We start from the raw sequence: 27,494 nt of genomic DNA, 5'->3' as shown, positions 1-27,494 counted from the left end.
AGCATTCAGGTTCAGACGGAACTCCTTTCTCATCAGCTGAGAAAGGCTGCAGATCCAGATTGTATCATTAACAAAGACCGTAAAAAAACAGTCTCTTTGCTAGGGTATTGCATTACCTTCTGGAACAAACAGAAATGAGCATGTCACTGGTAACAAAACAAAGGACTCTGCTCAACTGTTGAAAATTGAAGCAGCACGTGTAAAATTTCTTAGTCTCAGTGATGGCCTAATGAATTAACATGGAAGAAATGAGTTGTGGGGCTAAGAGGTGAACAGAAAACCAAGGATTCTCAAAACGGTAAAGTAACCACCTCCCTCTGCCAACCCTGTGCCATTAGGACAAGGATAAAAATGATTCAGATGTCACATTCTGATTACAGGACCTTTGATTTCATTACTCAAAAAACTCAGTTCCTGCGCAGCCCTCTTCCCTGCTCTCCTTTTCTCTTTCTGTCTCATTTGCTACTTCATAGATTCATCCCCTTTCTGCCTTGAAAATTTTATGACTGAAAAAAGGTAATTTAATCTTCATTAAACATACAGAAGCCCACTTTCTCCCCTGCCAGAGTGAATTAACTACAAGTCTTGAGGAGATGAGACAGTTTGGTTGAAATCCCATAACTCTAGCTTATATTATATCAAAGCATCTCTGCTTTTAATGGAGGCAAGTTGATCCTCTTCCAGTCATCATCAAAGAGCCCCTAATGACAATAGGAGACATCTGATGGAAGAAATTTATACAGTAATGCAGGAGAGGCAGAAAGCATTGTCTTTTAATCACTTATAAAGCTAGTAAATAAATAAGATTGGATTCTCCCACTTGAAATCTGATTAATATACCTTAGGGATGCTTTATATGAAAGACCCACTGAATATGTGGCTTGCTAAGGAGAGTAGAAATTGATTGCACACACAATCGATTACATGAGTAGCTCCCAACCCGATAGAACAGCATTTCCAGAAATAGCTCTAAGAACGATGGAAAAAGTTTGTGGTCACTGGGGGAGTTTACACACTCTACACTTAAGGAACAGAGAATCTGCCGGGGCAATCAGAGAGAATTATGAGGTAACAGAGCACGTGCTCTGTGTCTGTGACCCACGGACAGTACCTGCTCCAGTGCTTACCCCAGGAATCCTGATAATGATTTTTCTGGCTAAGAAATATGAACCGCCATGCTGCCATAAAGCATACCCATGCTGTGAACAAGGTGCACCCTGCCTGCATTCTATTCCATCTCAGTGGACTGGAATGCTTTGCCAACACATTTGTATTTAGTTTATGGCTTTAATAACCAAAAAACAAAATCAAAATGAAAACTGACTGTGGTATAGAAATTAGATCACGCTTTCCTGGGCTGGAGGCACTTGGTTGTTTATGGTTCTCTTTAGCTTAAAGCAATTACTGCCTAAGGCACCGTGAGTCTGAATGGATAAGGTACCCACTTCTTAATCTCTTAGTAAATCTACCCATGTGCTGTAATAAGGGACACAGGTGTCAGGAAAACAATACATTAGTTTAGGATATTTTTTTTAAGATGACCCAGTTACATAGGTAAATATGTGGCCCAATAAATAAGATTTAGAGACCAGTTTAATGCACAGATGCACAGTGTTGTGTGAAATGCTTACAGTCACAAGTGAATTCAAATAAAATTAGGTTGATTGTGCAGTTTGTTGCCTTAATTTGTAACTTATTTCAAAACCAAGCTTTGCACTGTTTGTTTAGTTTTGAAGCCTGAAAAACAATTTGGGGTTTTCATGTTAATTCCAGACTACACTATAGAATAGGGTTTTATCCGAGATTTTCCAAAAGCTACATTCATGCTGCAATAGGATAAGTCACCATTTGCATCTGATTCCAATTACATGTGGGAACATATCTTTTATAGACGCTACATGCTGTCTTTACTTGTTGACTTTTTTAGACTGACTTTGGCCATGAAGCTTCTTTGATTGCCTGCAATTCATACTATTAAATACAGTGTGATCTATCATTTAAGGATCTTGGTAATTCAGAAAAAAGAGGAGCTCCAGAAATTTAATTTCACAACAATTCAGACTTTGATGGCAGTCTTCTGTAGCTGCATTATGTCAACATATTGCATGAAAAGGGTTAATTGAAAAGCTACTCTAGAGGTTGCCTGCACGCTTGATATCCCATTATAACTGTCAACAATTGTGTGGTGGAATTTTTTAAAAGATGCTTTCACCTAAAGTAAAACAATAGCAAAATAACAATGCAGACATGTTTTTTCTAATACCGCCTACATGATTGATAGTAATTGGTCCAACCAGAATTATGTGTAAGTTAGGAACATGAGGATATAAAGCACTATGAAAATCAAATCCTTACCTGCAGACCAGTGCGGATAATCAAAGGGGCATCATCACCGACATTATTCTGACCCCACAATAACATCATATATCTACTATCTTATTGAGCAAGTGGAATACTTGTTACATTTTCTCTTTTATGGAAAAAAAGAACAGAAGATTCCTCCAAGGACAGCTTTTGAAAGACATTTGAACAAGGTTCTACCACTGAATCAACAAACTTTATTGTTTTTTCTTGTCCTTTTTGTTGCTGATGTGATTGCTTTCTTTCTATTTTAAAGCACACCTTTAAGGCTTGCACTCTGCCTGGTAACCTGATCCTAATGTAGATCCTTCCATATACACAGCACATTTAATCAGTCTTGCAGTGATGGTTCATATTGCCATATCGGCATTATAAAAGCTTTTCCACCATTCACGCAAATATCACCCATTGGCCCACATATTTTATATTGTATACCGTATATACTCTTAGCCCCACCCAAAAATAACAGTTCTTTAGACACAGACAGATTTTCTTAGAAATAACTATTACATCCATCACAAAATCAGGATAAAGAGTTGAGAAGACAGAAGTAAAAGAAAGATGTAAACAATATTAAGAGAAAAGTGATGAATCCAGGCAAAATGGAGAAAGTGCCCAGTTTAAGATTGGCAAAGCTATAAGATAACCATGATGAACATTCAAAAGGGGCTGCATACCATTTTAAAATCCGTGCACAGGCACTGCAGAGTGAGCAGTATATTTTACTCGGTGACTAAGCAAACTCTTGGTTGTTTGTAAAACTAAAGACAGGACAAGAAAGTCACTGTCAGAGGACACAGAGGACAGGGCAGAGGAAATCCCACCAGTGGACAGGTTCAGTACATAGGGAAGGACAGCAGTACCTGAACACACATGAATGCAATCACACTGAGGGCACCATTCTTTTCTCAGATACAAGGAAGCCATGACAGACTGAACTTAACCACACATACAGTTCCACAGATAAACACACTCACACGCACACAGCAGGCATCCCTCAGAGGGAAAGGCTGGAAAGGCAAAGAAATAACTTTCTGTCACTGTTTTTCCAAAGTAGGCCAGGGCAGAAAAGGCCGCAATCCATTAAAGGGAAGTATTTTTGGGTGCTCTGTGCAACGTTTGACATTTGCAAGCAGAATGCCAAGCTGGGAAACAAGTCAAAAATCCTCGTGCAGGAATTGATGGAGGCATGAGCCCCCCATGACAGAACATTTCCTAAAAGCAAACGGACGTGCCGGCAGTGGTGACATGCTTTAATGGTGCAGGTTTGAGAGGGTAAAAATAGTACGTAGCTGGTTAGGTATCTGAGAGGGCTGATCAACACCAAGGAAATCATACTGAGCCTTTGGTACAGGGATGAAACTAAGGAAGTGAAAATATCTGCAGTTTTCTTTTTCATGTACACAAATTAGTATTTTTCAAATATCTGATATCTCATTTAAATTCATCTAGTGACTCTATATCAGTTCTGTGCTGTAAGGCTTTTCATTTTGGGTTAAATATTCAATTACAAAAGAGTATGAAGAGCTAGATAGCACAAGGAATACTTTTGTAGCTGATTGTGCATCTGACAACAACAGGGTGGAGGGCATGATGGATTCTAGCATCATTCAAAGCCATGAGGAATGTAGGCAGCAGGCTCCAGCTGATGTTCAATATTGGGCCAACCAGCTAATGCTGCAAGGTTAACAAGAAGAGGAGATACAAGTGGGAAATCACTGCGTCTGATCTTAGGCTCACTAAAAAGTCTGTCCCAAAGGAACAAGGAGGTTTTTCAGAGGCTGGTTCCTTACATCTAGACAAGGAGAGTCCAGTCCTGGTTCTGGAGGGCAAATGTGGATACAGGTTTCTCTTCTAACACAGCTCTTAATGAGCTACCTAAACTGCCTGGTTAACAGTTTAACCAGACTGATTCATTAGCTTCTCCCAACTCTTCAGATGGCTTCCCTGGTGAACTGAATGTTCACTCAAAGAAAGAAACAAACTGAAGGGCAGAAGTTGGCATCTTCCAAAAAAGAAACGAAGCAAAACGAAAACTAAAGAAAAGCAAACAGCAAAGGTGTGTAACACAAAAGTGAAAAGGGTGACTGTGCTGAACGGTGCATAGAATCATCATGCAAGATCTCTGTAGATCTTCGACAGAATGATGACTGGGAGATTATCAGAGCTCAGCGTTGTGCATCCTTGGGTGCTTACACCAGCTTTTGGTTTGAATCAGGAATCTCTATACAAGCTCTAGTGTGGGTTAGTCAGAATTTCTGCCTAGATAGAGGGGAATGGAGGTAAGCAACAGAGATTTGCTTCGTTACCCTTATTGGCACCTGTCCACCATGATGTTGGACTGGAAGGGCTTTGATCACCTGTAACATTGATGAACCAAACAAAGAGAAACACATCAAGCAGGAAGCCTTTCAAAAGGGCAAAGGCAACTTGCCATTGTGAAACACTTTTGATATTGTCAATGAGAATGCCAAGTACTGGGACACTAAATAAACGCTGGCTCAGAATGAACCAGAGAAAAGGGTTTTAGACAAATACAATTTTCTACTGGATGTCAGATTTTCTTAGCAATTCAGGAAACACAAACAAAGGCAGGTTGTGAAGGAGTAGTTCTTTATCCTTGCCAGCCACTGGCAGAATTCTGTCAAGATGTGACCTGCAGGGATTCAGGAGCTCAGAGTCAGAATGTTTTCTGAAGTGTGGCATGATTCATCACTTTATTGGTATTTTCTAAAAAAGATGCACACCTTGACATACACGGTTATACATCAGTTTTATTTTTTAAATAAAAAAATACATACCTGTTTCAAAATGTTCCTTGCCTGACATTGGAATTGGAGAGTTAATGGACTAAAAACAAAATCTCTGAGTGTTTTGTATTTAAGAGCTCCACGAAAATGCCACCCATGGTCCATCACAAGTGTCATTCCCGTACACAGCCACATCTGTAATGATGTGCTTTGACATTAGCTTTTCACTGTCCTGCAGGATTTATCAGTTTGGTGTCTGACATAACATATAACAGCCTCTCACTAGGATGCAAGGTGACTCACATGCATTGCGGTCTGAAAATCTACATGGACATGGAACTGGTGTTCGGTCAAATTCGTCAGTGTCACTGTGAAGGCTGCACAAATTTCTCAAAGTGCAAGGCTGGCATCACTTTAACCAGAAGCGTCCTGTGGAACAAACTGCCCTTGTGTTCTCCCACCTCACTACCTGGATATGGACACTCTTCAGAGCAGAGGTAATAGAATAAGATGTACCGTAAGTCAATGTGTCTCTGTGGATCCACAGCATCCATTCATTACATACAATAATCTGTGGCTTAAGAATGACAATGTGACAATGAATCCTTTAGGAAGGGCACCAAGGACAGATGCATTTAATAGGTTCAAGAGTCTTCAACACAGAACTGATAAGGTTATACAGTATATATGGTATGTCTTCTTTTTTCTAGCTGCTATTTAAATTTGAGTAGTGATTTTAAGCCTTCTCATTGCTCATTTTAATATTTAGAACAGTAGCTTAAAACATTAAATTTTCAACTCTATGCCCAAGCAAACACAGTGTGCACCTAAAATGTACTGAACAGGGAGCAGCGTTGCAGGACTTTGCGATCACTGGACCCCATTGCCAATCACAGGATAGACCTACCGTTCCGTGGAACTCGCTTCCTCCGGTCGCGGAAAGCTGCCCCCGACTGCAGGGCCTCCATCAGGCTGTCCATCACACCGGTCTCGTCTCCTTCTGCAGGGGAAAGGGTGAAAGAGATGCGTGAGCTCCCACATGAGAGTCCTTTTTGGATACTCCCGGCCTCTGCACGTGGAAAGGTGGCCTTCTTCCTTCATGGGCTAACCACTACATACTGTACAGTATGTGCGTCAGGAGAGGGAGCTAATGAGAAGATGCCACATCGTAGGACACAATCAGGCTACTAAGGCTGCACAGCCATGTTTTTGAAGCAGATATCCTGTTTTTCTTTCAAGAAACACCTTGGATCAATAAGATACTAACTACTTAATGGACAAGGGGGATTAAATGGCCTATTCTATTTTATAAACTTTATTATGCTCTAAGCAAACATTTTAAAGACTGTTGCTAGTGATGGCTGAAAGAGATAACTGCAGCTCCACAACCACCAAGATATGGGGCAATGGCACATGTTTCTATAGAGCTTTAAAGACAGCCACTTATTTGTACTGTGGTTGTGTATTACTATTCCTTTCAAATCATCAGAATTTAAGTGCATGACATCAAGCATTTAAGCAATACATGTACTGTGGAAAAAAACAAAACTATTCACAGCTTGTGGTGAGTAAGTAGCAAACAATGTGTGTATAATAAACACAGACGTATCTCCACATGAAGGTGATGGGATATGTGCACTGTCACTGACGAATACCTTTTCTGGGGTTCGCGGTCAGATTTAGTATGGGACTTGTCGATACCTGGGTGCTCTATCATTGACTACGCTTGGAAAGTAGCAGAAAAATATGCTCCAAGCCACTGCAGCTCTTTGTTCTGTAACACTGCAGGACAAAACTAAAAAACAAAAACAAGCAAGACAGAAAAGTCCAAACTCTTAACATATGGCTGCAATGGTAGGTTAAACCTATACATTAAATCACATCATACAGTATAAAGATTTCGTGACTATACAGTACGCCTGTAGTCTAAAATAAACTTTGGTCTCTATCTGGGTCAGCTATCTCCACTCTCTGCTAATGACTCACTGGCTTCTCTTTCTCACTGCATTCCAGATCATACATAAATTTAAACTACAATCATTAAGCTGAATTATGGACATTGACAACATGAGTGAGTTACAGCTCTTAAGATGTTTACAATAGGGGAAGGAGCTTCACCTAAGAATTGCCATAGAGTATCCATAGTGTAGATATGTGTTTTCAGACATTGTAATCAATCATTTATTTTCTCACACACTTAGAAGAGATGACAGCTAACAAATAGAAATTATGACCAGAACAAGCAGACAAGTCTGCCTAATTAATTTTAGGTAATGCCACTCTTTCCCTGATTAACTCAATGGCAATATATATATAGAGTTTTTTGGTTTTCACAGTGCCAGGCAGCTCCTCCTGAAATTACTCAATCCAAAACATTAAAAGAAAATAAAAATAAAGATATTAAATGTAATGCATATTGCCAAGGTCTAAAAAATGTACCTCATTAATTCTTTTAGTTGGTCTCTTATTATTCCTTAGGCACTTCCCAAGGGCTAAACTGAAATCAAAGTGGCTGTGCTGTGTACATACTGTATTTAAAAGTAACCCAGATTAAATCAAGCTTAATTAGCCTTGCCGTTTAATGGCATGTAGTTGTGTTTATATATTGTGATGTGCAGTTCTATGATGATACTGAATTTGATTAACCTTCCCTGCTGCCAAATAAAAATTACATATTCCTTCTCCCATGTGACAATGGTGCGAGACAGTTCACATCCAACTATAAACTGACTCCAAATCCCAACAGAAGCAAGGAGAGCACTTTATTTCTGATGCACACTTTCTTTCTGCAATCCAAATGACACTACAGTATAGTTGAAATGCAATGTGCTGACTATTTTTTAACTACCCATACTTTCATATCTCACTTGTGTATTTACTATTTTAATTCACACATGTGGTGCAATGCACTTTTAGACAGCTGTCTTTCTTTCTCCCTGGGTTTCTAGTCATCACAGGGGGCAACTGACACTTTGATCAATTTGTCCTACTTCTGGCTTAACTGTAGCACAATTCATCATCCATAATGACCAAGCCTCAGGAACTAGCTAAGTTCAGAGGGAGCATCTCAGATACAGAGCAGCTTAATTACTGAAGAGGATGCTCACTCATTGCCACTATACTACTGTGCTAGAACAGGCTTTAATTTGGACCATGTAGTGTTTTTGTTCGACAAAGCAACTAGGTGAGTCAAGTGAAATGGGCACAGTGTTCTCCTGGAAAGTGTTTATATATTTGAAAAACCTCCAAATGAAGTATACATACAATCACGGAGAAAATGCATTTACTTTAACCTAAACTGTATTAATAGGTAACCGATTATGTTGAATTATTTAATTATTTTTGTATTGACTAAAACAAATCTTTGGGCTTTACCAATAGATGAACTGTTTTTGCTGTGCAGATGCCGCCATCTAGAATGTGCGAGGTGTCACTTGGTATATTGCGATAGGTACTGCATCATGGCTTTTTTACTTTTTCAAATAATCTGATGCAGGACTGTGCTATTCTGTAAAACTCCCAGGTGGCACAGTAAATCCTTAAAGCACCGTAGCTGTGTGTGGTTGTCAGATGAATTGGTACTGTATAACCCATGAACTGCTAGGCGATTCTACAACTGCAGTACATTTTAAAATAGCAGTCTATTTGTTCCCCCAATTTTTTTAGTTTATGATAACAGTTTCTGATACAGTATACAGAAAAAGAACTAGTTGCAGCTTTAAGGGAAAACAAAGTTGTGTTATTTGCTACTATCACAAATGAAAATAGTAGTTCTTAATTACGTTAAAAATACAGCACATAATTTACAAATGTGTTTGGGTCACTAAAAAACAGCCCATAAGCACTTAAGTCCATTGACCGATTTTTCTTTTGAGGCCATCTAAGAGGAATGTAGCTTAATCATCTATTAAATATGAACTCACAAAAACACATTATGTTACTACCCTTTTCTCACGAAAGTCACATTTAACATGAAATTTTTAATCAATCAGAGCAAATCAGATGATAATCCTCTTTGGCAATAAAAAACATCTTAATAGATGTAATTAAAAAACTATTTAAGACATATACATGAGAGTAACATTCCTGACAACAGTAATAATTGATTTAAAATTAATTAATATAATTGATTTTAAAAATAAAGGTACCTTTGAACTTAATTAATAATTTTCTGCTTATTAAAAATAAAGCTGTATAAATACATTGAATTGTATATTTATACATTAATATTCTTAATAATGTTAAATGATAATATTTTTAATTTATTTTGATTTTCAGCTACTTAAATTCCCCTTTACTGACATGATCCCATATTAAGTGGATTTAAAGAAGTAGGCTTCCAGTACATAAATGTTACAGTACTGTACCATACGTAGTGGTCTAATACGAGAGATCTGTTCATGGCATTTAATCCCCTTTTCAGGAAAAAAACTGTACAGCCATGATACTGTACATTTTAAAACAGTAGCTAGGCTAGATATTTTCTATCTTTATATACTGTAACATATATAATGTTATATTTTTAAGAAATATGATCATTAGACTAAAAAACAATACTGTTGCAGTAAAAGCTAATGCAACACACGTGCCACCTATCTGTTTTCTGTGACCAGTGAAGGGCTGGATTCGGTATGCAGGAGCAGACTAGTATACAACAGTTTGTTTTCCACTAACACCAGTTTTGATGCACATTCTAGATAGCTGCTTCTGTAACTCAAACTAAGCCACTCAAGTTTACATCTTCCCTTTATGACACCTTTGCCTGTGTCCCTTTGAGCAGTACAAAACATGCATTAATTGTTATGTCTCGGTCTGTGGGAAACATAGATTAGATGTTTGTGAATTGCAAAGAAGTAACCTTTGTTTCTTAATGTTTCTGATTTTTTTCAGAAAGACAATTACATGCACCGGAAATTGCCTCCCAAATGAGTTAGGTAGGGTTGAGACCTGCAAAATCTTCTGAACCTCATGCAATATTACATCTTCACAAGCTGCAACTAACAGCCCTTAGCTTATTAATGACTTCATTATGCAGTAAAGAACAATTCTTTATTTTACACCTAAAGGCTTTCCTTTGGTGAGAAAGTGTCTGCAGAGCCTCCTTCACTGTGAACCTTTGCGCCTGTTACTCTGATCTTCGCATCGGGGCCTGTATCATGTAGCACTTCTTGCTGGTGCCCTGGGCTGCTGAATGCACCAATAAGCTCTGGAGTCTGACTCCTTTCCTCATTCGTGTTATAGTATATTGACGTGTGCTCTGTCACATTTTTAATTAAGGGATAACAAGTACAGCTATCTTACGGATTTGTGAATTCGCACTAGAGATTAGCTTCAAGACAAGGTAACTGGCAGCAGGTAGGTGCTTATTACAGTATGTGTAGCACAAGAGTATCTGCATTGGAGAAGAGAGTCAAGGGCTGTGATTTCTGTGTAAGAAAAGATGGATGTCAATTTGAAAGAAATACAGAATTTTCCTCTGCAATATCCAGCCATCCACAAGCAGACATTGAAAGGAGAAAGGTGTTTGCAGTTTTTTAGATATTTGACTTCGTCAGTCTGACAACAAGTAATTCAAACATCAGTCAAACATCCACATAAGTACAAGTGCACACAGAATGTGCTTATCAACAATGCATCTACTAAATATCTGGCAACATTTATATTGATGCCTAAGTATTTATAACTGAACTGCAAGGTAGAGCCACACTTTTGAATAACTCAAGAATACAATTTGAATTGTGAATTTTGTAACCAATGAAGTAGCTAATAAACCAACAGGAACATGGACAAAATGAATAAAAAAGTTATACGTATTATAAAATTATTCTTGACCTCTAACTTACATAACAATACCCTTGAAATATACTTTTTAACTCAAAAGTAAAACATATTCAGGGTAACATCTAAATAGCACAGACGCACTTTTGTGCTAAGCTAGTATAGAGACAGATAAACTTTGACTTTAATGCTGCATTGGTGCCACTTAAAATGAAAAGGTACCTACTGCAGCTGACAAGCTGGATTTGGCTAAAGCTCTTGTGAACGGAGCAGGGTTTAATGATAACCTTCAGGGATTGGTTTAAGTGCAACAGCTCTCATCTCTGTGACCTATTACTTCAGGTCCGTGTGCAGCAGAAACTATCCCCAGGACCTGAGAGGTAAGGAACTGATATCAGTCTTCTTCAGCCACACCAGTCTCACAGACCTTCAGACCTATCTCTCCACCTCGTAATCCTCTCGCACACCAGACCTCGCCAACTCCTAGAGATGAGAGGGTCAGATAACTGTTGTTTCTGTCTGACCACGAATATTTCTCAGGCAGGTAAATCCACTGCTGTCCCATGGACCTCACCCTTTGGCTCACAGATGTCAGGTTACATACCAAGGGCACGGACAAGACTCTATTGATCCAACGCTGTTAAAATATTTATTAATCTTTCAAACTTTTAGTCTGTTCATGCATTTAACTATCATGTTCAGTGGGGCATATGCCAAACTTTTCAACTGCTTCTGCTTTTCAACTCCATCTGTCTACCTATCCATTCGTGCAACAATCTGATAAAGACATTATTCGCTCAAGTCAACAAAAGGTAAATATTGTCCACATATCAGTCCACATCCCTGTCAACACACATCTGCAGACTGCACTGCATTCTCCATGCCTAGGAGAAGCTGTGAGAATGTACCGAGCTGCGCTGCCACTGGTAATAAAGGTGCTGTTCTATTCTTTTTGAGCAGCACACTCATTTGCAAAGATTTATTTTGTGAAAAACAGCTGGTAATATATCTGAATCTACCCTGCTTTAGTAATTACAAGTACAAATAGCAGATCCATTTGCTTTACCTGTAATCCAGAAATCAGGTTATCTATCTTTAGGGGTTCTGCTCAGTTTGGCTCACTGCAGACAGGGGCACACGAGTGTCCTAGGGGCAAACTGAGTCTATTCATATTTTATGAAATTCCTGATGAATTAAAAACTCACCAGAGAAGAGCAAAGCTACATCCTATCGATATTCATCACTTTGTTTCTCTGTTAAAAACTGAAGCGATGGCATTGTTATAATTACGTGGCAGCGTCAACACTGTTCTGTGCATAAATTCAATTTGCTAGCTGTCATCTCCTTCAAACGTGGAAAAAAACCCAGAATCGATTAAGATCACAATTCCAGATGGTTCACACAATACCAGCTACAGTACAATCAGAAAATTCTAATCCACAGTCATTCTGGTTTTGTTTTATAGTTGTTTTTGTTTTGCTAAATTGTAAGCAAATGTAATACACTTTAATAACTTTGTGAGAATAAGGCTGAATTGAAAAAGCCCACACCATTTTAAATGTGTTTCTAATCTCAAGTCAAACGATAAGGGAATCCAGAGGTTCTGTGATGCAGCTTACATACAAAAGGGCCAACCTAAATAATGAACTATAAGCAGACATTATTTTCCAGTTCTAATAATGAATGCAATCATTCTTTTCTGATATTTTTTACTGATATTTATCCCGTAAAAATACATACATCAAAGGAGCTTATTTATTGCAGTGCTTCCCCACTGCAATCTCACTACCACAGATCCTCCACTTTAATTGGCTCTTTAATGAGATTTAATAAGAGCTTTCAGCCCCTGTACTTGATGAGCTGAAACAACTCTGAAGGGGTGCCGCAGAGATTGCACACCCAGCCCCCCCCCCCCCCGCCCCCCACTATGCGCCCACATCAACAACATGCTGAAGAAAAAAAAAAGCAACATTGAAAAAATTGTACTGGCTGGGTTTTGGTTGTTGTTTTCTGAACATACTTCATCCCATCTGTTATGCCATTGAAAGTCACCTGTACAATTAACTCAGCACATGCTCTGTGAATACAAACCTATGCGGAGCCGTGTTTTACAGCAATGGGTAGAGCCTGCAAGGTTATGATGCTACCTCCTGCTTAAGGGGGGCGTGTCCTCTGGCACAAAGGGTGCCCTGCTCTCTGCAGCATTCAGAGCCCAGTGTGGACCAGGGAGGAGGCAGCGAGGGTGATTCCCAGCCACGCTGAGGTGTTATTTCTGTGCATTCCTCCACAAGCTGACCCTGTTTACAGACACTTCACAAGCAGCCGCCGCATCAGATCAAAGGCAGGCACTAGGCAAGCCGCGGTCAAATGAGATCAAGCCAATGCGAAGAGAAGGCTAAACTGTCCACCCTAATGTGAGACTCCTCAAGGGAGGTTGGTCCGCGATGAACAGGTTGCTCTTTCAAAAGAAAAGGAATTCTTTGAATTCTTTTTTTCATTTATTCGTCTTAACACTCTTTGCCTGAGTTGCAAATCATTACAAAATAACGTTGTAATCTGTGAGAACAGCAGAGGGATGATTTCACAACTGTGGCTAGATTCTGTGGCAATCGAATCACGGATGTTTCCTTAATGCACAGCAACCCCGAAGGTGTGAGGGTGCCCGGTCCCGGATTCGAGTGAGTGGAGAGGAGAGCTGTCTCAGTCACTGACAGAGGCCCTGGACTACAGGGGTGGGGGGATCCTCTATGAAACAGCACGATAAAGAAAGAGGAGCAGCCAAGCCCAGCCACACTTTATGAAACCATAGTCCCAGCCATGCCCTACACAGCTGCATCACACTGACTGCCATAAAAAAACAAAGAGATAAAAAAAGAGGATCTCCATCTGGACAGCTGCTGCAGGGCTGCGATGACGGCAGCTGGAACACTTGCAGAGCTGTGAGAAAGCAAACCCGTGCTTTCACACCCCTGCCTCTCATGCCTTACTCGCCCTGGGACAGAGCAGGACGAAGCCTGCCTCAGAAATAACCCTGGCCACCTGTGTGACGGAGAACAGGGACAGGCCAGGAGCAGGAAGGACAGGTCTGAAAGACTGCTGAGAGGGTTGGGGATCGAAAGCAAGCAAGCAGAGAGAAGCTGGGAGCTCGGAGGGAAACTAATAGTGGCGGGTGAGGTCTGGAGCTGTCTCATGTTCAGTGGAAAGTGGCAGCATGTTGCTGGGGGTAGGAGGGCAGTTATAAGGACGTGAGTAGAATGCAGAGACAGAAAAAATCAGGTGAATGTAGAAAGATGTAAATATGGGCAAGGGTGAGAGGTGGAGGACATCTGACAGATGCATTACCACCTTGTAGCCTGTCAACATTTCTGCCTCATTACCACTGATTTAGTAATTTTACTCTTCTCTATGTCATCTACTGTGTAGTGGGGTCTGCTGGCGGAAAATAGCTCCTTTGCCTCACACAGGTTGGTTCCCTCCCATAGAATACATAACAGAAATCCCCCCAAAAACAATTTGGACGCTGTTATCTAACTGACTGGCTATCTACTGTAGCTTCCACTACCTCTCTTTCCCTCCTAATTACTCCTCTGCCAATCCATTCCTTCTCTATTGCAGTCTCACTGTCCTGTCTTGTCTAGAGGTGCTTCTGCACAAATCAGGACAACATGATAATTAATAATAATGACCGCCAAACTCTAACGCAGCTGAGAAAACCGCGAAGGCGATGGGTGTTTGATGTTCTTTAGAGTAAATGTAATTGAATTTGACTGATTGCTGGGAAGCAACTTAAGATGTGTAGAAATGGTTCAAATAGAGACCACCCATAGATATTCTAGTTCTATAACGAAATTTAAAGCCAATTTTGTTTTCAAAGAGGGAGGAAAACCTGAATTAAAATATAGAAATGTAAAATTTCTCAGGGGTATCGTCTCATTTCTGTCTGTGACCTGAGGGAGAGACCGCCGCTTTAAGTTAAACAGGCTTAAAGTGATTATAGCTTTTAGTACTGGTCTAATTAGCTTTTTTTCTATAAAAATATTAATCCAAAAACATAAAAAAGTTTCTTATTTAAGTGATTATTTCATATTTTTTGAAGAAAACTCCAAGGGAAAAATCCCTTAAGTCATATTAATTTGTAATGAAATAATTATCATAGAATAATCAAAAGGCTCTCGGTTCTGCAGATTCTACTTCTGTAGGCATGTAAGAACAGGGCATAAAAATAAAATAACTGCAAAAACATACACTGAAACCAGCTAAGATTTGTTACTTGCGGTATTAAAATTAATTCTAAAACTAGTGCTAAGAAATACAGAACTATTTTTTTTGTCAGAGTGTAACTTTTTCCTTGAGGACAACTCTAATCACATATACTGTAACATCTAAAAAGGTATCATGATCTTCAGGAAGATGACAGTCTGCCTGTCAGTTAATATATTGCTATCAAGTATGCCATTATTTATTAGACTAGATGTACTACAGTAGATAAGCCCCTTGCCCTTGTTGCTGTCTTTCAAGGTAATGACTGAAATTCACGCTGCATGGTGCAGCCTGTGGATTTGTGTCTGGATCTGCTCATGCTTCAGATTCCTGTGGCTCTGGAGTGTAATGTGGTATAATTCAAAACCAAAAGCTGGTTTCTGACAGCAACAAATTACATCTGATCTTACTGCAATTGCAAAATTTCAGAAAATGCAGATAAAGGAGGATTTTTTTAGGTGGTTTTGTTTAGAAGTGAAAAATACGGGCAACTGATATCATTTTTAACCGACAAATGTTCTCAAAATTAAGTACCATTAACCTTATTACAATGTGATTGTTCCCCAAGTAAAATCTTTTTTATTGGAACTTAAAATGACCTTTAACAGACGAACAGAAAGACTGGAAAGTCTAGCAAGACTTTTTGTTCCACGGCAGGATTTTCTGCACTTTTTCTAACTCAAAATTAAAAGTGGGTATTTTTTTCCCCAACATAATACAGAAAAGAAAAAAGCAAGTAATCTTTCCCCTTGTGCACCACAGTTTCTTGGCATTTCCTCCCAAATTATTCACAGATACTTTTAGAAAACAAGAAGCCAGTTTGGCTCTGGAGGAACAAACTCTGAAAACTGTTCTCTATGTTATGTATTATTCAAGTAATGACATGATAAACTAGTTAATTGCTTACTAATTAAGTACTTTAGTTCCAAATATGTAATGACTGGTGTGGCTCCTCACTCTGCTGCTCACATAATGGATTGGGCTTCCCTGAGGCGGTCTTCTATTTGACTTGGAGCTACAGTACATTCATTTCCAGCTGTGGAACATCTTGTGAGAATCTGACCTTTCCACTGTCAGCTCCCTGTCACTCCTTTAGTGCTGTTACTTTATAATCACCTGGCATATATGCAGCACCCTGCACACAGCCATGTCTTCAAGCACTGTCACTTACTGGTACTAATTCATATTTACTGAACTGATATCCTTTTCTGAGAACTCAATGCATTTTTAAAAGACACCAATTAACTAGGACTGACAATTTCATAAGATTTGCATTAGATGACTATAGAGTAGCTCTGCTCTAGTGTAAATCAAAAGATAACGGTGCTGTGAATCCTAGGAGGAGGAATCTTTCACCTGTTCACATTCTTTCACAGTGCTTTGTCATTAGAGTATTGGGAAGACAGAAAGACAGATAAAACAGATGCATGAGCTGACACAAATAAAGTCCACGTATATACAGTAAGCATTTACACACAAACAGCACTGGTGCTACTGAATGGAGCTGAACATCTCACTTACAAGAAAGGGTTCTTAGTTGAACAAATACAATACACAGAGAGACCAGGAATGAAGCAGATGAATCTGCAATTGATTTTCTCTGTAATCTGAGAGCCTACCTTTCAGAAAATAAAATAGGAATGATTCTATAACCTTTTTCAAGGGCTTCAAGCCCATCAATATAACCTAAGCTCTGTTTTGTCTTTTCTCTTTTTCTTTCCTTTTCAAAGTAAAAAATAGGCTTTACATCTGCTGGTTGACTGTGGCAGTTATGTCTAATACAATAAGCCAGCCTCTAGCACTGACCACTGGTATTCTCCTTCTCCAGCCAAACTGAAGCACCAGCTCACAGCATCTGTCTGAGTCACTGACACCCCACCAGAACACACACGCAGGCACACAAGTACGCACACACACATTCCCTCGGTTATACTCTTTTATAATGTACAGAGTCCCAGCTGAATCAAAACCTTCACTCAGATTTTTTCAATTATTTAGACTGGGTTTTATTCTGGGAGGTGGAAAGCAACTCTCAAAGCAGCCCCATCTGTGACAATGGTGAAGATTCCAACCCATCTACCATAGTCAGCTCACTAAAATTGCTGCCAAGTTTCTGTTTGTCTTTTTTTGTTATGTTATGGCATCTAAACTTCAGAAATTAAACACACAAATAAAATTTTCATCTTGAAGAACAAAACTGTGCTCTTATATTTGCTTTTCACCTCATTGGTATTGTATGACTTTAACCCAGGAGCAGAGAAGCCTCAATGACGTCTTACATGGTCAGTTTCATGGTCACTGGGGGGTGACCAGGGGGTGTTCTCAATGGACACACACTGACCTCAGCAATGCCAGCATGAAGTCTGCCATCACCCGTGATACATGGCATAGTGATACCAGCTGCCAGGACCCACTGCTCCCTAAGGATCAGCCAGAAGCCAGCCCAGTCACTCCTGAACAACCTCTCACACTCCTCTACACACACAGAGCACGCTGTCTATGACATAATGTAATATCTTGCAGCATAATAGATATCCTGCTGTGATGAAACATCTTGTTCTATTAGAGACAGAAGGATTACGTGGATTAAGGCTATTTTACAGTATTTCCCATTTACTTTCAGTGGGTAAAGCAATTTGGAGAATGTTGAACATCTGGTCAGTCCGAGAGAATATGGAAATCCACTTAGAGCAAATTAAAACAAATGGGGAACAGAGTAATGACTTCATAAGCAATTTCCCCTATTAGTATTGCTAATACTTCACTACAAAAACAGATTCTGCCTGTGTGCTCACAGTTCATCTGTCAAAAAGGAATAAAATATTGATGTCAACCTGAAGATGTTAATTCAAAACTTTGGTTTTCATAACCTTTTCTTATTTGATTCAATTGAATTGTTCAAAAATTTAATTGTTTTATTTTTGTTGGTGATGGTCATGACTCCTGACCACCACAACACAAACCTCTATAAAAATCAGAATGAATAAAATCATGAAAAATTAATTTGATTGTTAATCATTTGCTTATGAAGAGGATTAGCTTCCAATTTACAAAATGAATGAAAATCCATTTCATTATATAAATTGCCCCTTAAAATGAATTAAATGCAACTAAAAAAACAAAATGCTCTGCAATAAAGTGATTATTTCCATTCATTTGTTTACCTTCCAGGTCTGTCTCAGAAAATGATCTCCAAAGGCCTAATTTCTTTCAAAATTTCTCACTTTGTCCACAGTATCCTAGATTTTCTTCTTGATTTACTGTATTTGTAACTAATATTTACAAGAAGAAACACAGTACACTTCAGATTTAAAAGAGAAACGATTTAAATATATAGTAATTAGCTTCTTTATCCTGAGTTTGCTGATGTTAATTAATGTTGCTGTTTATTTCTAATTTATAACTGTTTTTTTACTGTAAAGGTGTAGTGAGGAATAGAGTAATTTAACAAATGCTCACCAACAATAAGTCAATATAACAGATAATTACATACATGCTTAGAACACATTTATTAATATCAACAATAAATGTGTATGGCTTGTTTATAGTGAAAACTACTTAGACATATTTTAATATGGTAATACCCTTAAATGCCTTGTCTTTAAGAGTTGAAGAGTATCTTAAATTGTTGAGCTACAGCCCATTACTGTGTACATTTAAATTTCAACACACATTAATTATGTTTAAGTTATTCACACTCTTTGATAATGCAGGTATAAAAGCCAGAATGCTTTTTTAAGAATAGGCCTATAATTTAACTGGTGACCAGTGCTGACCTTGCCAAGCATCCTTACAGATAGGTATAAAACTAAAAGAAATCTTTCAAACCAAATCCTAAGAAATGGTTGTTTAGCAGCAAAGTCTTCTCTACTTCTTCTAACTCTAAACAAAATCTAATCATTTCCAGATCAAAATCTTTACACTTTTATTTTTTTTTCTCAGTTACACGAGGCACTCATTTTGCTCAGGAGTGAAAATGCTTCTTAATGGACCCTGTGCAATTGATTTGCAGAGCAACACACCACTATTCCCTGCTCAATACACTATGTTCAAACAGAAGACACCTAGAAAGGTTATGAAGGGGTCAGAGATGAGTTAAGAAGATGCAAGAAATTTATAACATTTCATTGCCCTTGGCATATGAGTTTAAAATACTGTAATGTTTTATTTATATAACACTTCTTTTGGAGCTTGTAGACACTAAAGATCAAAATCTGTACAAACTAAAATATTAATATACAAGATCTTTTGCTATGTGGTTAGACACAGATTGTTCAATGTGCTTTCCAGTGTTGCAAACCCGGCACCATTAAAAAGAGGTCACTTCGCGACTCTGCGCTTCTTCAGTCTCAAAGTTTACAACACATTGAAAGAAGCTTGTACTGTATACTAGGAATTCACATTCCAGAAATGCCCTTGGTACTCTGCAGTTCTTTTGTTGTGTGACATTTGAAACCAGCTGGCTGTCAAACAGGGTCTTTCACATGACTTTACAGACTGCTGCTATCAATAAGTTTCTTGAAGAATGAAAGTTGCAATTTTAGTGGATCTACAGAAGGTCTTCCAAATCTCTTCTAACCTACTAATGAACAATGTCTCCCATTCTGGGAATATGGGGAGTACAAGTTCCCTGCAGCATAATAATGTAAGCTATTTTATTTTTTGCACAGCTATTAGAACTGGACAACAGATTCCCATGAGGGATAGTTCAAAACTTAAACAGAGCACTAACACACAGTTTGCTTTAGTTATTGGAAGAGCATGAAAAAACATGTGCCATCAAATAGAAACTTGAAAGCATCACAAGGAAAATCCCTGGGTAAACGATATACAGTACATGTATAAAGTTATTTGCTCCTTTTTAAAATCAGAAGTCTATATCGCTTTCATTTAGATCTCTGCTTTTCTACTTTCCTGGGAAGGGCGGGGAACAATTCAGCTCAGCTGTGTGGTTTAATGATCACACAACAGTATTAGGTGTCCAGCTCCCTCTATATTACACATTATTAAATCAACTAGAAACAACTAAATGAGCAACAGCTAGCAGAGCTGAATGAAAATATGCAAGTGTAGACCCTACACATACAATAGAATTAAAAACAATACTATTTTATTCACAAAATTAAAGTGGGTCATTTATAGCACACAGATATATGGTGAGTACCATCATTACAGGTTACTGAAGTTAGAGTTTACTGAAGAAAAAAAAACAAGTGATCTAATTCAAATCTTCTATGACTCTTCACATCATAGTTGAAACGTGAAGGAAAATATATTGCTATTATATTGAAAATGTTATTTTAAAATCCTGTGTTTTCAAGCCAGCATGAAATGCAATGCTGGAGTGCAATGTCAATAGGCCAAATGCATCTGTGTCACTTAGAACTTAAACTACGGAAAGTAGGAAGAAAAACCACATTTCCTTAGACTAATCCTCTACCTGACAGCCTATTATCTGCCTGCCCTACAAATGCAGTGAACCTGAATCCCATAGAAGCTCAACATCTTTACAAGTGACCTACATCTTCAACGGCACTTGAGGGTGTCTGTCTGCTAGTTACCCACCAGAGCCGAAGTGCTCACAGCTGAGTGAAAGGATCCCCATGGTACATTTTAAGATAAATGATGTTTCTAAGATAGATATTTCTGTATAATTTAGAGGGGAAATAACAATAATAATAAATGAAAAAAACCAGAATCCCAGAATAACTGCATAACAAACTGGTCACAACTGCCTTTGATGGGAACAAAAAAATGCATGTGCACAAAATATTTTAAAAATAAACTTGTACCCTAAGGCTTATCTATAGAACTATCATATTCATAGTTCTAACAATACAATATAGCATTAGAAATGTATATATACTGTATAATCAATTTAATTTATATAGTGATTTTCATTACAGAGCATATTGTATGGAGGGGGACCTACTGTACTTGACTGACCACTAAATGTGCAGAATCCACCAGGGAGATGCAGCCATTCTGCTCCAGCAGACCCACTGCACAGCGAGTCAGAAGGGGGAGCGAGAGACTGTGTCACCAGGAGAACCAAGAGTAACTCTAAGGAATTTAGGGTTTACACCCACACTCTTCTGAACAGTGTCATGGGATCTTTAGTGTGCAAGTAGTCGTTATCCTCAGTTTAAAGTCTTGTCTGAAGGCCTGTCTGCCTGGGTAAAATGCGGGTTAATATTTGCTTCCTTAGTAGCAAACAGAGGAAATCAATACAACCTTCTTTTTTGTACTGTATGTAACATGCTAAATCACCTCCAGCCAGCTCCAATTAGCCTGGAAGCGCAGCCTGTAACATTATTCAGCACTTTCCCAGGCACCCTAAAGCTCCGAGGCAGCAGCTCGCCAGCATGTTACCTTTGTTCATGTCAATCAGCTGCTTCTTCTTCTGCTGTCGCTCCAGCTTCTCCCGCTCAGCTTTCTCCTTTGCCAGCTTCGCCCTCTTGATCTTCTCCTCCATCTCCCTCTTCTTGTGGTTGTCTTTCACAGCATCCTGCACAGGAGACACAGGCACACAGGTTAGGACTGGAGCTCACAGAGCAGCCCTCCAGCATCGACAGCAGCTGTAGAGCTTGACAAGAGCTTGGAACTTCATAACTGAGGGAATCCTCAGCCAATATCATTCTGGAAGCACAGCACTGGGATGGTAAGAACAGCAGAAGCACAAAATGTGATTAAAAAGCCTAAACAAAACCAGTGTTCACACTTTTGAAAACCAAAACAAAGGAAACTCTCATAAGGAATATGGATATAGTTCTATTCCACAGATTTTCAAAACAGTCTTTTTTTCAATTAATACCTAAGTGATCCACTTTTATTTTCTATTGATCCTATTAAGAACCATTAGATAATAAAGAAGAAAACAAAACAAATGCTGCAGCTCTTCTGAGGTCACAGAGATCTGTGTGGTTACACAAACTCAGGCAGCAGGGCACCAGGATTTATTTACAGAACACCTCTGGATATTCTTCACTGTGACTAGGGCAGGCTCATATACAGTATAAGTTATCCTTTGATTTGGTTTTCTGGATTACTTGCTGGCATCTGTACCTCATCCCACTCTCTGCCTCCCTCCAGCACTACAAGGGGGGGGGGGGGAATGTAACTTGTTACTGATTGCTGATGTAATGTCTTGTAGAAACATAACACGTCAGTTCATAGCTTGCTATGAAACACTTTACACAGAGCACCAAACACAGGAACATACTCCCTTCTTCTCTCACTCACACATATTTCCCCACCACAGAGATCTTTGGGATATGCATTCTTGATCAGTTGACAGAAAGCCGACTCTCTGCTGTGTGCTTAAAAGATATTCTGAAGCCACACTGCACATCTAACAGTCGTCAATCTTGGACATCAAAGACAATAAGGACACACTGGCTTGCATTCAGAGGAAGACAGTGAAGCTAATCTGAAAAGGCACAGCTTCCTCTTCTCCAGGAACATCAGGTTTCAGGTAGGTAGGTTGCCTTGATCTGGGTCAGATGTGTAACAGATTTGACTGACAAACCAAAGTGTATAGAACCCAGTATACTATTGATAACATCAAGAGAAACGGGCCATGTTATAATTTTCCCGTGTTGTGTTAAAACCAGTTTCATGAATAATTTTCAAAGCCAATGAGGCATTCACCCTTTCCAATAAAAAATCAGCACTCAAAATGTCTACAGTCAATATCTGAGTGAAGTGCAAAGAGAAGGTGTGTGGATCTGTGTCCTTAGAGAACGTGGGAAAGATGTCCATCACATACTGTATGTGATACAACAGCAATGGAAATTGATTTAAATCCTTCCAGATTGGATAACAACAACACAAATGATGTCCAGGATAACAGTGGTGAACAAGAAGAGTGACCTGTTGCTTTTTTTTCCTTTTCAAATGTCAACAGGGCATCAGGGACTTTGAGAGTGCAACACTAGAAGAAGTCTCATTAATGGGCTTAACACAAATGACACAGACACAACAGGCTGCACTGTGAAGCCTGAGCACTGGGTCCTGAAAATATCTCCTAACTCAAGGCTCCTGGTGTACGTTTGTCATGACTCGGCTGCGGTTTTGCATATCAGCTGGACTTTGTGGGGGGTCATACACCGGCTGGGAAGGTTATCCTGCTTCTGTGCTCCGATATCATGAGAGTCACCACCCAGACCCTGCCTGAGTCTCCTCAGGCCTGCTGCATGTGTCATGTTTCACATTAAGACAGAGGGATTACAGGGGTTGTATCTGTAAGGCAATAAAAAAAACACTTCATACTAAATAAAAGCCTTGCTGGCTCCAAGTCCAGTGACAAGAGCACTCGCTGTCACAGTCTCCTTGTGAAATGACAAGGGCAGAGAGTTTCATTCTGCTAGTGGACAAGGATTCATTTTATTTTTCCATTGCTTTACTTGTCCCAAACATGTAATTGACAGGCATGAATTAAGTCACTCACTGTTACTGATTTACTGCAAATTACTCCAAATCAAACTTGCTTCTTGCCATGGAAGTGAAGGCAAAAAGTTAAGCCAACATATATTAATCAGAATAACGCCATAATTATCTGCATTTGGGCTTCAGCATAATATTTATTGGATTCAAAAGCATTTCCTTTAGTGGACCTGAAAAGGTTAATTTCATTTGGATCCCAGCATAAAGTGCATAATTATCTCAATCATTAAGCATCAATAATTATTAATACTCATTTCAAACACATATTTAATCACATAATTTTCACTGTTTTTAGTCTCCTTTGTTGCATAAGAGAACGTTTATCATTTAACACATAAAGAGGATTGGTTATTATTATATTATTGCTATTACCTTCTTAAATAAAGAAGCAGCTGCTTAGGTTTTTCATCAGAAATAGGAGTGGGCATTCATTTCATTTTTATTTTGATAAAACTCAGTTTCCTAAATGTCATTTTCTAACGTACTAGAACGTTGATTAAATCAAACAACTCAAAAGAGATTTATTTATTGTATTTACTCTGAAAAAAACATGGAACTGCAAATTACAGAAAACTTGGTTTGTCCAGAAATTGTATTGTGCTCTAAAGTGTCTTGGGCATCGTTGGGTAGCTAAATGAATGGGTCAAGAATAAAGACTTGAATGCAAATCAACATACTGTAGAGTACTGTCTTTCTAGAAGAAATCATTTAGTCAAAATGGTGCACACAGGACGCAAGAGTATTAAGCTGGCATGCGTGTAGCTCTGTTAACAAGTTATGATATAGAATTGGTAACATTAGGAACAGCAATAATTAGAAATGCAAATACATTAGAACTGTCAAGGTAAACCTGCTACAGAATGGAAGGAGGAGAATCAGCAGAATCAGCAGAAACTAGACAAGAACAATATGCAGGAAGCACAGTCAAAAAGCGGACCCCAGAAAAAATGCACCATCAAAGTACTAGGTAATTAAGTGCTCATACCTAAATGCCAGGAGTCTTAGGAAGAAAATAAAGTAGACAGAAGCTCCTGCATTAGCATGTGATTATGATGCAACTGGAAACCTGGCTACTGCAAAGAGAATAGCAGTGACAAATACAAAATTAGTGGATCCACAGAATTCCAAAGAGATGGGAAAGGCAGTTGAGGGGAGATGTAGCACCACTATACATCAAAATGAGCATACAGGCACAGGAGCCCAACCTACAATACATGAATCAAGGGGCAGACTCAAACTTTCAAAAAGCAAAATATTTTGGGAGTATTTTACAGATCTCCAAAATTCCAAAATCAATTACAATTTGAGGAAAGCAGATTACAGACAACACAGAAAGGGGTTTAGAGATGTATAATTGGAAAAACATGGATGCTGTATAAATGGTAACATTTTAGAGCTTTTATGCTTGAAAAGGAGTACAGATTCATCCCTAGAATAAATATGTGCGAGGAAAGAAAAGCTAGTAGCACAAACGTGTTAATAAACCAATAAAGAAAAAAAGGAGAAAGAAAGCCATTTAGAAAATGATAAAAAATTAACAGATCAAGTTCAAATCATTACAATAAATTTCATGCCCAACTCACTGTATATGTATATACTGTACATACAGTACAGGTTATGAGACATGTTAAAGGAAAGACAGCAGCATTGGGTGAAGTGTCTCTGACATAATAAATGCTAATAAATCTGACAATATCATTGTTTCCTTCCTCTTTCTCCATCACACCCGGAGAAGTCTCAACAGCTGAAAGGTTGAGGGTCTTATTTCCACTTTTCGGTGCAGAATTAACCTTTACATATTCCTATGCATGCTGACACAATTACCCAGTCAGAAATGTTACTGTATGGTAGATTTATATTTTTTTCAGCTACTTAAATCTAAGCTAAAATGCATGTGAACAACTCTACTATTTTAGCTTCCTCACACTGGCTCCCTATGGATTTCAGAATACAATTTAAAACACCACAGCTCACCTTTAAGAGTTTGAACAGTTTGGCTTCTGACTACATCAGAGAGGTGCTAACTCCCTGTACAGCTACACATCATTTGTACTCTTCAGATTCTGGCCTTATTTCAGATCCCGATACGAGGTTCCAAACACTGGGCGACAGTGCTGTTCTGTTCTTTTGTTCCAGGACTGTGGAATAATCTCCCAGCTCATATTAAATTTAGCAATTAAAGTATTATGTGTATTAATGTTTCTCTAATGTTTTTATTTTATTTTATTGCGTACTGCTTTTAGATGCGATAGGAAAGGGGTAATGTAAAATAAATTTTATGAATCTGTTTTATATAAAAATGTTTTATACTATTTTCCTATTATTATTATAAATTCTGGTAAAGTTAGTTAACTGGTCACATTTGCATATGAAACAAGAAAGTAGAAGCTTTTCAATTTGAGTTAATTTGAAAACTGGGCAAAATCTGGAAAACAATATTTTTAGACAACTACAGAGTATTATTCACACATAGAAAAACAAGCTATAAAACACATGTAGTACTAGAATGAACAAAGTCTTTGTTGTTTATGTTCACACATCATTTACATCTCCTCAAGAATGTGGGAAAGCAACATAAAACAGTATTAAAATACACAATTATAAATATAGAATTAAATTCAAGAGATTACACACACAATGCACTGGTAAGACTTAATTCAGAATATTGTGCATAGTTGCGGTTGCACATTGCAAAAAAAGAAACATCTGTAGTGAAATTATGACAGAGAAGAACAACCAGGTAATTCACCAGTCCTTCTTTGAGAGGCAAAATGTAATGCACTTTTTTAGTAAAAAAGACTAAATGGGAACATGTTTCAAGAATTCAAAATCCTCAAAAGCATGAACAAAAAAAGTCGGTCTAGTTTACGTCCTGGCATGATCATTTTTTTTTATGTGCTGGCTGAATTAACCTAATTGCAACTCTTGAAAGACCAACCATCATGTTGGCCTCTGAAAGGACTCTTGCCTTCCTTGTGTACAGGAGTTCACCACTTCAAAGTAATACTGGGATAATAATCTGGGCCCTGCAGCAAGTTTATCAATAACAAAGAAGTAGCTGAAAAGTAGCAAAAACAGTAATCTCTTACATTTCACAGGAAGTCCTTGTGGTGACAGCAGCAGACACTAATCGATATGTTAAGGCAAATTAGACCAGATAATTGCATTTGCACACTAAATAATCCAAAGTCATTAGGAAAGCTGATTACACGAAAACCTTAGCTTAAAACATGCAGACGTTCCTTTTAATTAGAAGTGTTTAAATGGCTTGTTTAGAAACAGGCTGAAGAAATTGGAGATAGCCTTCCTTCATGGAAAATAGAAAGCAGGGTTTCAGTAACCATAAACAAAACTCCAGGGACTCTGGAATAGGCATTGTTTAAGCCTCTATGTCTACAGCTGAATTAAGGATGAGTAGATTGCAATCATCCATGAACACAGTGGTACAACAGTGCTGCAATTAATTATGTCCTGCATTAACCCTTCTAAGTGCTGACTGGAATTAATGGAACACTTTTCTGGAAACACTTACAGTCTACAACAGGAGCTCACTACTGTAGGTATGACAATAATAACGATAATATAGATATTGAACTACAGTGTAGTATTTCAAGATGAAAAAAATACTCCTAATTTAACTTTACTCCCCACCAACAGGCCTACAGTATGTGTAGGATGAGACCAATTTTACTGCTTCTAGTTATTATTGTTATTATTATCAGGATTAGCGGCAGCAGCTTAACTTGCACTGTGCCATGAAAGGTGTTATATAAAATAAAGGTTAAATGTGTTTATATAAATAAATGATGTGGAAATGAAAATTCTGAAATGGCTGAGATTACAACATTACGTTGTTTTTTTAAACTGCAAGAAAAAAAGCATTAAAAACCCAAGAGAGTG

At 38.4% G+C, this 27,494-nt stretch overlaps 1 protein-coding gene across 9 annotated transcripts in view; it reads right to left on the bottom strand.

The window, feature by feature from the left end:
* The window catches only part of diaph2 (diaphanous-related formin 2), a 488,074-nt gene that overhangs the window by 43,154 nt on the left and 417,426 nt on the right, over positions 1-27,494 (bottom strand). For 8 of the 9 annotated variants that reach the window (XM_088597461.1, XM_088597456.1, XM_088597458.1 and 5 more), the window contains 3 exons: positions 21,522-21,657; positions 6,019-6,111; positions 4,671-4,721 (listed from right to left, as the gene is read on the bottom strand). In XM_088597461.1, the coding sequence (XP_088453587.1) occupies positions 4,671-4,721; positions 6,019-6,111; positions 21,522-21,657 (280 nt within the window). The remainder of the gene's footprint in view (positions 1-4,670; positions 4,722-6,018; positions 6,112-21,521; positions 21,658-27,494) is intronic. The other variant, XM_088597463.1, reaches the window with a different exon arrangement.

The sequence above is a fragment of the Lepisosteus platostomus genome, chromosome 10 (genome assembly GCF_059453375.1).
Source record: "Lepisosteus platostomus isolate fLepPlt1 chromosome 10, fLepPlt1.hap1, whole genome shotgun sequence".
Lineage (NCBI taxonomy): Eukaryota > Metazoa > Chordata > Actinopteri > Semionotiformes > Lepisosteidae > Lepisosteus > Lepisosteus platostomus.
The sequence above is the reverse complement of the archived record's forward strand: the minus strand, read 5'-3'. Positions and strand labels throughout refer to the sequence as shown.